Source organism: Dermacentor silvarum, chromosome 11 (genome assembly GCF_013339745.2).
Source record: "Dermacentor silvarum isolate Dsil-2018 chromosome 11, BIME_Dsil_1.4, whole genome shotgun sequence".
Lineage (NCBI taxonomy): Eukaryota > Metazoa > Arthropoda > Arachnida > Ixodida > Ixodidae > Dermacentor > Dermacentor silvarum.
The window spans coordinates 101382985-101396063 of record NC_051164.1 but is presented as its reverse complement, the minus strand read 5'-3'; the positions used below and the strand labels follow the sequence as shown (position 1 = coordinate 101396063).

Sequence of the window (13079 nt, the reverse complement as noted above, 5' to 3'; positions counted from 1 at the left end):
TGCCGCTGTCGCAGGGGTGAACGCATGGCGAAGCGGAGAGAGGTTCGATTTTTGGAAAACAAATTGAGAGAGGATTTTAGACTTAGAGCGGCAGGCATCTTCAGCTTCTTTCTACCACGTTTTGCCAATAAGTTGTGATGATTCAAATGCACAACTTGCATCTGTAAACGGGGTCACATTTATACGCATTGAAACGATCACGCTTCGAACACTCAGAAGGCAAGATGGAAGGCATGACGTCGCAGAGATGCAGTTGCGCCACCGCTCTAGTTTCGGATTGTGAGCAAAATGAGAGCGATGGCCTTTACGATAGCGCGATGTGTGATGGGAATAATTAAGCCCAACACCTGGGTCGGCGATTGGAGTAAGGCTCAGTTCCACAGATCATATTTCAGTACTGGCTCTACCACACTTTTCAGCGGAAGGGCAAGTAGCAGCGATTCCCATCCTCGAACTTATATTCTATGGAAGCAAGTAACCAGATGACCCACCCTACAGGAAGATATTCAACCGAATGAACCCGTCAAAGAGATAGTGAAGAAGAACATTAATAAGTTAAGCTACACGTGTTAACAAACAGCACTTTGGCAATAGCGAAACAGCACTTTGGCGATAGCGAAACAGCACTTTGGCAATAGCGAAACAGCACTTTGGCAATAGCGAAACAGCAAGTTTCACCGTGACAGGTTGTTGTTAAGCCAGAACAGACGCAAAATGAAACGATGGGTGGCGAAGACACACTTGGAAGTTCCCACACCAGATAGCCGTGACGTCACGTATTTTGACAGCGTCTATACCTCGGGGTCCAGTTAATTGTATGCAAGTGGACGACGACTACATTGCATTCGCAGAAATCAGACAGGCAAACTTGGACAATTTTTTCTGCGCCCGAAATCAGCCCAGATGCTAGAAGGCACTTCAAAATCAGTGACGTCCCACTGACGTACCTGTGACGCGGTTTGGGCGCGAAATAATTGAAAATGCCGTTTGGGCCTCCTTACTTTTTGTTAGTAATCAAACACTTGCCCGCCGAATATAAACGCGATTATGTAGTTTTGACAGAATACTTTCACGGTGCCCATCATCAACCTGATGCTCATCTCGCATGTTCCGCGTTACCTTTTATTCCCTTTAACCCTTTCCCTAGCACGGGATAGCCATCCGGTATTTCCGCTGGCTGACTTCCCTGTCTTTTATTCCCTTTTCTCTCTCTCTCTCTTTAAATACGAATAGAAAGAACCTTTCCCTTTCAACCTGTACGTCGTATTCACATCCGATGCACCTACAGTATACTATGATGACCATGCATGTTACACTTCAGCGGCCCTTCATTCACACGCGCGCAGATAGAAACACAGCCACACCGCAAAGCGTCGAAAGCTTTTGTATGATTACCGGGAAAACAGAGCGGCTGTGACGAAGGCAGACGAAGAATTAAGGCAAATGACAGAAACGAGCACTGGTACGTGTTCTTTCCCTTCTACGCGTGTCGTCGTCACAGCGCTCTATTTCCTCAGCAACGACGGACGAACCAACGCGATTGTCTACCTTACTGCAAGTAAGACGTCGTCGCAAGACCTCACGGAGGCCTTCAGAGAAGCCAAACTTGGACGTTTCCGCAGCGGACAAAAAGGCCTCGGGAACGGAGGCGGTGTTCCCACGACGAAGTGGCCCTGTTTCACGCCGAGACACGCATCGGGGACCCGCGCTCGCAGCTTCCTTCCTCAAAACCTCGGGCGCAGCCACAATGAGAGAAGGCAGGGAAGGGGAGAGGGGTTGGAATACGAGGGTGACCGCAGGTGCCACTGCCGTCACCACCAAAACGGACGCCGACACCGGCGCGGGAAATATTAAAAGTGACGAGCGAAAGAAGCCGCGCTAACGCGCGAGCGTCCGACCCTGCCTCAAGAGGCGGAGGGACGGGGGGACTCTGCTGAGTCGGCAACCGCGACCAGACGCATTCAGCTGCTGCTCGCCTTTGCATGCCTGCGCGCTCCCGCGCTTCCTCTTCTCCGCTCCTTCCGCCGGCGCCCTCTGAGTGACAAACCAAGGCCTGTCATCTGGGCGACGCGAGGCGCCGTCCGCGCCGAGGCGGCGAGACAAGTCAAGCCTCGGATGAAGCCGGAGAGAACCCCGTAATTAGGGGGCCGCCTCGCCGCGCGCGCGCGCTCGCGGTTTCGGGTGCTGCCGTGAAATTGTATTCGCATCGCTGAGTTCGCCGCTTCTCTGCTGCTGTTTGCTGTTGTCTCTTCGAAAAGCTGCAGTCATTGCAGCCACCCCCTCTTCCCCCCTTTCTCGAGGACCCCGACCTTCCCTTCTTTCATCCCCCGCCGACCGACGCCGCTGACCCGGGGCTTCGGAGCGAGCGACTTGTGAGGAGTTTCTTGGGGGAAACCGCAGCGTCGCCGCGGCTGTCAGCGGAGCGGGCGCCTGTGGCCCGTTACCCTTGACGCGGCGGCGTTAAGGAGCGACGGCGGAGAAGCCGATTTGGGCGCGCCTTATTGGCTGCAGCGCTTTCTAGGAGAAAGAGCGAGTCGTCCACCCTCGAGCCTCCGCACGCGCCTCTGCTCCTACGTTCATGTTTCCTTAGCAGAACTTGTTCTTGGGCTAGTAGTAGGTTCATACTTAAAGCAATATAATTGCAGCCTCAACGAGGCCGAACGCCCCATTCATGGCAACAGGTAGCAACCAGCCAGCTTTCTTCGTGTTCGTCGCGTTAACGCTACGTTTTATTTCTGCCTGTTCCATATAACACTACGTCTTGCTACCAGAACAGCATCGTCACCGGACGTCGGGACGCGTTGCGGTCGCTCTCTTCCCTATATGCCAGATTCACTGGTAGGTTATGTGAGGTTAGGTTAAGTTAACGCAAAGTTAAGCAAAGTTAACGGCAAGCCACAAACAAAGCCGATAGGTTAACAGGGCTGTCCAGTTGGCTATGTAACACCTGGGAAAGGGGGGATGCCAGAGGAGTTCAGATTAATCACGTGCGATAGACGAGCCATCGCGTGTGGACTATACAGTCGGGCACTCGAATTAGTAGCGTTCGGATTGCGCAGAGGCAGTCGTGTGCATTTTTTGTGCTGATGCAGGGATAGTGTGTATGCGGAGTCAAGCGAGCCGTCAACGAAAGCGTTCAAACGGCAAAAGGAGCGGGTGAGGGAGGCGATGGAGTATAAGAGGGTGGGAATGGGAGGCGAGGAGATTCGCTTTAGCAGATTCGCGTCGCGAAATGAATTGCCACTGCCTAGAGGGTCGCGTCAAGAAAGGGGGCTTTGAAGGCTCGGCGCGTGTGCGTCAGCACATATGATGACAGCGCGTCGGGTATGCGCCTGCAGCGACGAACGCTTATTGCTGACGCCGGCCGCACAGACCGCGCTGCTTGCAACGTGTGTACGAACGCTGTAGCCTTTATATAGAGAAATGCGTACGGATTAACACCTGGATTCGGAATCGACGGGATGGGGAGACGCGTGGGGGTTTTGCCCTGATGGCAGGAACAGTATTGTCGAGCGATCACTTTCGCGCGTACGATCACTTTCGCGAAATTTCGTCGTGACTCGGCACCGGTCACGTGGGCCGTATGCTTCGACGCGCGTCCGGTGCCGAGTCAAGCGAAATTTCGCGAAAGTGATCATACATATAACCCAAAGTGATCGCTCGAGAATGCCGCCCCTGATCGCGTAACCGGGACACGCGCTGAAAGATCCCGAACTGTGATCGCAACCTTGGACGGCATTGCGGCCCAAAGCGTGTGTGTGATTAAACACATTGTAACGTTACGTCCAGTTACCTGTAAGCTGTTTTCATAAGTATTATACTCCGCACGATCTTTAGGTTTTGATTGTATGTCGGCGCAACAGAATGAAAGGGACAAAACACATATTGCACACCACTGATCTTCAACACTTGTTTTGGAGATCCTAAATGCACATAAACGCTATTCATATTATTCATACAGACATGCACGAAATAAACATAATAGCTGGAGTAGCCGCGTATGTCGTGTTCCCTTTCAGTTTACTGCGATCACGTAGAATCAAAGTGCAGAACCAACTCACTCAAACCTTTATGAACTTATCTGTAGAGTCGTGACAAAAAATTGAATGAAAAGTTAATTAACGTCAGACTCTACACAGCTATTTACACTAATGAAATGTATGTTACATTTAAATAGGAAAATTGAGAACCTTTATAAAGGTTACCGGTACAAACGTTAACTCTATAAACGTACAGAGGGTAACTGATAAGCCAAAAGCCGCCGATATGAAAAGCAAACGTCGTGAGAAGCCACGCTATTCAGTCGAAGGATGCCATAAAACAGCGACGCTCTTATGACCTCACGTTCTGGGCACTGGCGCCGAGAAGCAGCAAGAAGGGACGCACGTGACCCTGTTTCTATCTTGGAAAGGCTGGCACAGGACTGCGCGGCGCGCCTCTGAAGACGTGCAGCTTGTTAGCCGCGCTCAAAGCACGTCTCGAAAAAAAAAATATAGAAGGGCGTTCTGGTTATCTCTTGTTTACCGAGGAACCAGACAGGAAGAGGCATACTGGCATCGTTCTATCGGTTATTTTTTTTTTCTCCCTGTAGTTAGTTCGAGGCGCGGAGAAAACTCAAGCCTTTCCTTGGCCATCCGGTGGCAAATCCGCTGGCAAAAGGGCTTCGTGCATCCTTCCATTACCTCTAACAGGCCGCTCGGAATGCTGCGATGGCCTTAAAGCTTTTGTTTGAGCGAATCATCTATTGACAACGTCCTGTGATCTGGCTGGCACAAGCACGTCCACCGTTGTTAGCTCGCTTCTATGCGTCTGCTGGTTCGTCTGTGTGTCAGAGCCCATCTGCTTGGCCCCGTCCGTCTTGTCTAACTGTCCGTGCCTGGCTTGTCTATGCATGCCTCTCTCACAGGGTGCCCTCGTTTTACCGTACACACACACACACACATCTGGACGAGGAATGATTGCCGAGGCATAGGCGCTCGTTTATTCAGAATGACACAAATTTCGCGATATTTAAATACGAATAATCAACACAGCATTGCACAGCGGAGAGGCATTGTCTTGTTCATCTGATTGCGATGTTTTCCGTGTTCAGTTCAAGCCCTTATGTCATTGTATACTTTCCTCTCTGATACTCGTTACTCTCAGTACGTCTAATCTTGGGTCCTGGCCAAATACTCTGCATATCTGTTATCATCTTCGCCATCGATCTCCTTCTCCTTCTGTGTGCCCCTTACTCCATCGCCGAGTAGCATGCAGGCTAAAACACAATAGTTCAGGCCGACGTCTCGACATCTTCTGTTATAATAAATCCCTTTCTCGGAACCTCGGTCCCACCTATCCGTCTGTCCGTCCGTCTGGAGAATTGCTCTTGCGTCGTCTGCTCATTCGTCTGCACCTTCTGCGCTGTCTTCAGGAATGGAGCGCATAACAAACTAGCGCAAGCCAACGTCTTATTGTGGGCATGTTTCTGATCGCCTGGACTTCCTTGCCTTTGTAGTTGCTACGCTACGCGTGCGCTATTCAGCCACTTCGTCTACGCTTGTCTTTCTTGTTTCGCTATTTTCGTCGCAGTCGATCTTCTGGTAGACGGCAACGTGCGCGAGACTATCGCGAAGGCGTCGCGTGCGTAGCGAGACATCTCGAGAACGGGCGAATAACAGCGGCGCGGAGCTATGGGGCCCTCTTCAAGAAAGTCAGGCACGATCCGGCTGTAACACCCATACACAGGAAGCGAAATAGGAACGCCCTGCCCTAACGCAGGCGATAACGCCACGTCGAGCACTGCGGCGCAAGCACTTTTTTTTTTCGCTCACCGTTGACGGTAGGGGGAGCCAAATCAGGAGCTCACTGAGGCGCAGCCCTGCATATTGACGCGCCCGTGTCTCCACGCGGGGCAAAGCTAGGAAACAAACACGACGTGAGGGCGGTAATGCTAGCGACCCGCGAATAAAAAGAAAATACCGAGAGTTTAGGAAAGCGCCGAGTGAGAAAAACAAAAATCTGAACAAATGTCAGTGCCGGAGGTGTGTATGCAGACATAGTCGCACGGAAAGAACAAAACGTGCGCAAGACACGAGCGATATAGCGCGAATGGCCAGACAGCCGAGCGGCATTTGAACTCTGTTTCCCTCGCTGCATGCCTTTAAACGAAGACGTGAAAAGGTATAAAGGGAACACGTGATCAGAAAATAAAAAGGATGCTACCGACTAGCTCGTCTAGGCAGAGGCGGAAAGGGTGACAGTCCCTGTGCATTCGCGAATCTTTTCCCACACTCTTCTCAATTGGAAAGCACACATAAGCAAAACACGCACACACACACGTGCAGACGCACGGACGATGCACACACAGGCGCGGTGATTTTCATAAGGACGTGACGTCCCTCGTTCTGGTTCAGCGACGCGAAAGCAGCGACGGATGGAAAGAAGTCACCTAGAATGCAGTGTACAGTGTCGGCGCGGCTCGCCGGAAAGGATGAGCGAGGGAGAAAAATCGCTGACTCACCACCACGCCTGGCCGAAGACGTCAGCGTCGCTAGGCCGAGAAGAACGAAAGCCCGTAGTAGCGGAAGACGAAGCGGCGGTATCCAACGCGTCGAAGCCGAAGCCGAAGCCGACGTGGTGTGGGTTCCTCCTCCTCGAGGCATGGCTCGGCTCCCGCCGACCCCTGGGATCGACGCTGCCAGTCTAGTCCGGGAAAACTGCGCATCACACAAAAGCAGAACGAGGCGGCCCCTATTTAGTATTCATTCATTCATTCATTCATTCATGCATTCATTGACAGCGTGTAACGCTCGAAAGCAGCACATCGGCTATGAGAGACGCCATAGTCGAGGGCCTCTTTCCTGGGCCGATCCTGGAGGTAGTGCACAGCCGCGCCAGTAAAATTGCATCATTTGCAGGTTTGAGCCTCGTTATTGTTTCGAATCTTTAAGTCCGAGAAGATTTAAGATATAAGGCTCGCGCTGTCGGTGTTTTGTTCCACGACATTTGTTTGTGGGCTGCCATTCTCAAAATTCAGAGGAATAACTTTGTTAAGAATATGTAAGACCTAGTATGAGCAACTTTAGTCTTAGAATGGTGCGGTAATATAACTCGCATGTACCGCATGTCATATAGCATGGCATGGCATACATATACCTATATATATATGGAACCTCACGGCGACATCGACGACGACGGCCCAAATTCGCTTGGAGTGCAGATATAGGAAATTGCTTATTGCTCCACAGACATATATGTCGATTATAATGACTACATATTGTATAGAGCGCCTACTAAAGGTTCATATAACGCCACATTTCAAACTGTTTATGCACTGCGTGTTGACTCATAACCTCCTATATCGAGTTATGTCGATTGCTGCGTAGATGGCAGGGTACTGCCACAGATTTATGGCAAAAAAAGAGAAAGTGAGAAACGGAACTCTTTAAAAAAGCACAGTGCGATGCAGCATGACCTTGTACTCCGCGTGCTTATATATTCCCCGTGTCAGCTTTTGCACTTTACACTACTATAACAGGATCTGACATATTCGCTAAATAGCACGTACATGTCATGCAGGAGCAAATGGATGGATGGATTAGTCCGTAGTGCGTCTACTTAGAGTATAGAGACTATCTCTGTACACTATATGTGACGCGTTTTCCAGCCGACGCACCGCAAGCTAGACAAAGTTTGTATTGGAACACGCTATTGCTCAACACACAAAACTGTTTTCGAGTAATCCGACGCCTGAACTGCAGCGAGCGTTTAAAGGACACGTACACATTCTGGCTGCTTCTGAGCAGCGTCCTGTTAAGTAAATGACAAAAAAAAAAAGGGGGGGGGGATGGAAATCGAATTAAGGAAAATCGAGCGCGCTATATTACAGGCTACCAGCAGTCCCTTTCTTTTCCGCTGTGCTCACAACCGGACGCGAAAGATGATTTATTAGCTAACCAGACATCGTTAATGACCTGTTAGTGGAAGCGAAGATCAGATTTATCTTCGTTATACGTCGTGATAGCCGGCCGTCCGGCCGGCCCCCCAATTTCTCGTTAAGATCCGAGTGGCTGCAGTGCAAGGGCAACGCCGGCAAAGTACGGCCTCCAGACGCGCAACCTGTTCCCGGTGTTATACGGCCGAGCGGGCGCACCGACACACAGCGATGGGATGTGATTTACGGGAACCGAAGGACGGTGTGGAGGTTCGGAATGGTTGGGGGAGGGAAAGAGGGTGGAGTGACGTAGAAAGAAGGAAGCATTTCCAGCTAGCCTAAACGACCACAGGGACAGAATAACGCTCGTAAGTGAATGAATGATAGGCGTAAGGGAGGAAGTGGGAGGGGGGGGGGGGGGGCAGGCGTTCCTTTCTTATCTGGCATTTTATTACAATGACCAATACCGGCAAATAGGCTTAAAAGGAAAGGGAAGACCGAAGATGCGCGCGCCGCCGTTTTTTTACGAGCGCCGGTGAAATATCCGCGCTCCGAGACGGAAACTGGCGCTCCGCTCTTGCAGCGAAGATAAAATAAAGGAACGAAGGAAGGCATCGAACAAAAGAGAACGAGAGAAATATTGCGGGCAAGGGAAATTTCGAAGGGAAATTGCGGGGTGGGAGAGGGGGACCCCCGTATCTCGAGAAATGACGACGATACAGGAAGGTGTCCGACGTTCCCTCGGCGACGATAAAAGCGCAGTTCCTCATCAGGCGAGCGCACAAGCTGTGAGACTGAACACCTTGTCGTTCTACAGAGCCCGCCCGGCGAACGCTTGTGAACTGTACAGTATAAGCCGATGAACGGGTATTTGTTGAATCGGCCCTGCGTCGGTTGAAGAAGCGGGGCTCGTTTACTTTCGCTTCTTCACCAACCACCACCTATTTGATTCCCTGATTGATCGTAGCCTTCTTTTATCCCTTCCATTCATACTTTTCTGTCTTCTTTCCCAAATATTTCCCACATTCCATTGATAGTTTTCTACTTTTGCTGTTTCTTCCTTCGTTCTATTCCTTCAATGTTCTTCATTTCTTCCTACTCACGCCCTCCATGCATTCTACCTTGATTCACCTCTTCAATGCTTATTTCGTTATTAACTTTTTTTTATTTTCTCGTTACTTTCTGGGTAATCTAACCTGACTTATTTTTACTATTTATCCACCTTTCACCTTTCTCCCCACTCCTTTTTTTACCAGTCGTACTGTCTCCCCCTTGCATCAATGCCCTGATTTGTCTTTCACCGTTTTCATGCTTGAATTTATTCCTCCTTTCCAGCCTGTGATATTAATTTCCCCTTACATATATTTCCTCCCCCGTTTCCCATCTCTCTTCTGACTCTTCGTTTCTTCTTAATTCCTCCCTACATTAATTTCCCCCTCTTTCTTCATTCATCCCTTTTTGCATTCCTACTTATATCCTATCACTTCATTCTCCCAATTTCCTTATTTAACAATTCCCCAACTAATTCCACACTTATAGCTTCTCACACTACCTTCCACGTTTCCTTTATTAGTTCCCCTTTCCCCTTCCTCCCTTATTTCACTCCCTACCTCCTTCCATCAATCCACCCTTTTCTTTTCTCCCTTTCACCTTTCGGGAAGAAACACCAACAATCGCTGCTACTCCCGAGCGACTCTCCCAAGATAAACGAGTTCGATAAAAAATTCACGCGCGATTCTTTCACTATCCTTTCTTTTTTTCCCCCCGCTCATTCGGTCCCTTCATTCTCCGCCTGACTCGCAGACAAGCGCCAGCGTCCGGCGGTGCTCAGCCAATCGCCACGAGAGAAGCGATCGTCGAGCGAGATCTTCGCGGCCGCGCGCTCGGCACAGTCTTTCCTCGCTTCCTTTACAAGGCGTAAAATAGGTTATAAAGTGATTCTGGCGCCGTTTCGATTGCGCACTTGATTCCCTCGCCGAGGAAACAGGCGTCCATTAAGTATTTAGGCGGCGGCGAGCGAGGGACCACGAAAGAAGCGACGAAACGAAGCGTTCGCGATCGAGCCTGTATCGGGAGCGAGGAAGAAATTGGGACAAGACGAGCCAGAGGAAGAGACACACATGTGCAGACACACACGCACAAGAGAAGAAAAGGGACGTCGGACGAGACGGAAAAGCGACGCCCTATAGGGAGCACACTGTCGAACAAGGCAAAACACTTGGCCGAGAATGTGGCCGCCGATGGGATAAGGAGTGGGCTCTGCTTTCATTTTTTTATTTTGTTGTCACCGCGTGATTGGGTGCAGCGCTGTTGTAGCTACGGAGTTGCTGCGTCAGCCGATTCGCGAGGCCGTTCTTTCTAAAAAAAGTGAATTTAGACAGTCTCTCAAGAACGGACAGCCGGGCGATTTTGCCTGGTAGCGTTGGTTTGGTTTACAAACTTGCAAAGCTGTACAACTTATTAGTTATTGATGTAGGGTTTTATGGCGCAAAATGTAAACCTTCTGGTGTGCTGCTTATAATTAGCTCGTATTATAGAAGGTGAAAGGCTTCTATTCGACAAACAATAGATGCAGGATTTGTATTAACAAGAAGCGCTCTCCAGGTTAAACATGGTCGTGCAAGGTAATTGAGTGACTTATAGAGCATAGTAGCAATATAGTTAAATCTAGTAAACTAGATCAGTGCGTTCACGTTTCAAAGCAACTCAATGACCATATGAAAGATGGTGTAGTGAGGAGCTCTTGATCAATTTTGACCATCAGCCATGTTTCATTGATTCTGGAGAATTGAACACATATTACGAACAGCTCTAGAAAAATACACACAAAGAAAAAACATAACAAACGAACGTGGGCTTGCTTTTTTGAAAGCAAAAAAAAAAAAAAAAAAAAACCAACACCGACTCGACAGTTGGTATATATCGTATATGGGAGGATGTCTACATACAAACCTTGAGAACGGATAAAAAGTCTGTTTCGTTTTGTCCGTGATCATTCACACATTTACAAACTGTTCCAAAAGAGCCATAAGAGCCCAGAGGCTGTCCATACCGACATTCTACAGACTTTACAAAGAAACATCTACAAACTCCCTACACACTGTGCAAACAGTACAAGCGTACAGGAAATGTTGACGAGTCGGCCGGTGCCTTAATTGTCTTGCGTGCAGTATAATGTGCATAAACATTATGAAAGCTTTCTAGTCAAATACCTATAAATCTTCTGGAGACTGTATACCAATATTATGAGGGAATACTATGTCTGTATATTTCCTACAGTCAAATGAACAAGTCACTACGGGCGCAAACTCAGTCAGTTCGAAGTCCGTAGAGAAGTTAAATAACCTATAATTTGACTTTTTTTTATGAAGGCAGTCTTCGCAATGGTGCACGGATTTGGCGAGAACCATCGGAGTTTCATTTACGCCAGCGCAGAACGACGACACCCACAAGGCTTTTGCCATTGGTTCGCTGCAGCCCCGGCTGAAACTCTGGCTGGCCAAAATACGGTGAGAACACGAGAAGAAAAAAAAAAAAAAAAAAAGGTAAGGAGACGGCTAGAACCGAATAAACGAACCAATGAAAGTAAAGAATAGATAGTACAAGAAGACAGAGAAAGGCGTCTGATGCGACTGTCGCTGCTGCTGACTCGGGTGTCCGAGAGAGCCCGGAGCTTAGGAAAACGAAGCCTCGAGCGAGGAAAAGCCGAAGGGTGGTTCGGATGCGTCTGTGCGGGGCTTTCACTTAAGTGGCGTTATATAGGCGAAGGAGGAACGGAGTCGCGAACGGCCGTTTTTTCTTTTAACGCTGCCGTTGGCGTTCGGTTAACGTTAGTTGGTACGTTTGGATGCTGTGCGTTACTTGACGAAAGTAGGGTTTCCGAAAATAAGATTTCTTGGACTGACTGCTCGGGGGCTAAATGCGAGAGATGGACGTCGGAAGATCACGCCAGTCGTCGTCTCTAAAATGTGTTCATTTATAGACCAGTTTATAAACCTGGGCTACATCACCAGTTTATATATATATATATATATATATATATATATATATATATATATATATATATAAACTATGTGTGTGTGTGTATGTATCCGCAGGCTGCCGTTTTGTTTTGCTTGTATACTGTTTTCTCCTAATAGCATGTTTGCTTGGGCGTTACGTTTATGCTATTTTATGGCTCTTTTGACACTGCATTAATTTTCTTTTTCTCGAAATAACGGGTTCCTCAATACACCGAGCACAAAAAAAAATAACGGATGAAGCTTATGGACATTGGAACAGTGCTCCTGTGCTAAACGAAGAAATGCATGAATCAAGAAAGCAGGAAAGACGGAAGAAAGAAAAACGAAAGTAAAGAAATGAATTAATGAATGAGAGAGAGATTTCATACCAAATTACTAGTTTTGTTTCTCTGCAGGAAAGAAATGAATTAATGAAGGAATGAAGGAAATGGTACTGCAAGCAAGGAAACAAGGACAACGTAACGCGAGGAGTGGGAAACAAATAGCAAATAAATAGAACAAGACCACGACGCAGAGATCTTTTTTTCGAATCCGGTTGATTCGTCGAAGTGCCAGCAAGGTATCGGGTGCTGAATTCCCTCACTTTGCTTTTGTTTATTCGTTACAATGTGATCGCACTTTGTAGCTGTACTCGGGCTTACAGATAGGTGAAAAGAAGCGGTCTCCAGGGGGCGTACGAACGCGGCAGGCGCGTCAGCGTAATTGTCTCCGCGAAGCGCTCAGCCCAGCTGTCAAGGAGAGTCTGCGGGGGCAAAGATTGCTGCTTTCGGTAAGAAACACGACCGACCACCGACCCGCAAGGTGCTCTTGTCAGTGCTCGCCGAAAAGAAAAAAAAATCAATAGACAAACAAAAAGCAATGAACAAACAGACACATATACAAGCAAGTAGCCTATAGAGGGAAATGTCGGGCTTTCGAGAAGGGAACAACTATCTTTCGGCTCCGCTAGGCTGCGAATCACAAGCAGCCATTGAAATTGAAGGCTGCGGTGCTGACCAGGAACTCCGCCGTTCGTTTTGTGAGTAAGTGTACATCTTTTGATTCCTTCCTTTGCGTACGTGTTACACTTTGTCACCTCCGCGCACGCGCGCGCATGCCTGGTATACGGAGGCGAAAGATAACGGTTATATAAAGACGCAACT

At 48.7% G+C, this 13079-nt stretch overlaps 1 protein-coding gene across 1 annotated transcript in view; it reads right to left on the bottom strand.

Annotated features, from left to right (window-relative positions):
- LOC119433519 (latrophilin Cirl-like) overlaps nucleotides 1–13079 on the bottom strand; it is a 290667-nt gene that overhangs the window by 223800 nt on the left and 53788 nt on the right. Inside the window, 1 exon segment of the mRNA XM_037700760.2 lies at nucleotides 6503–6698. Within this exon segment, the coding sequence (XP_037556688.1) occupies nucleotides 6503–6644 (142 nt within the window). The 5' untranslated portion in view covers nucleotides 6645–6698.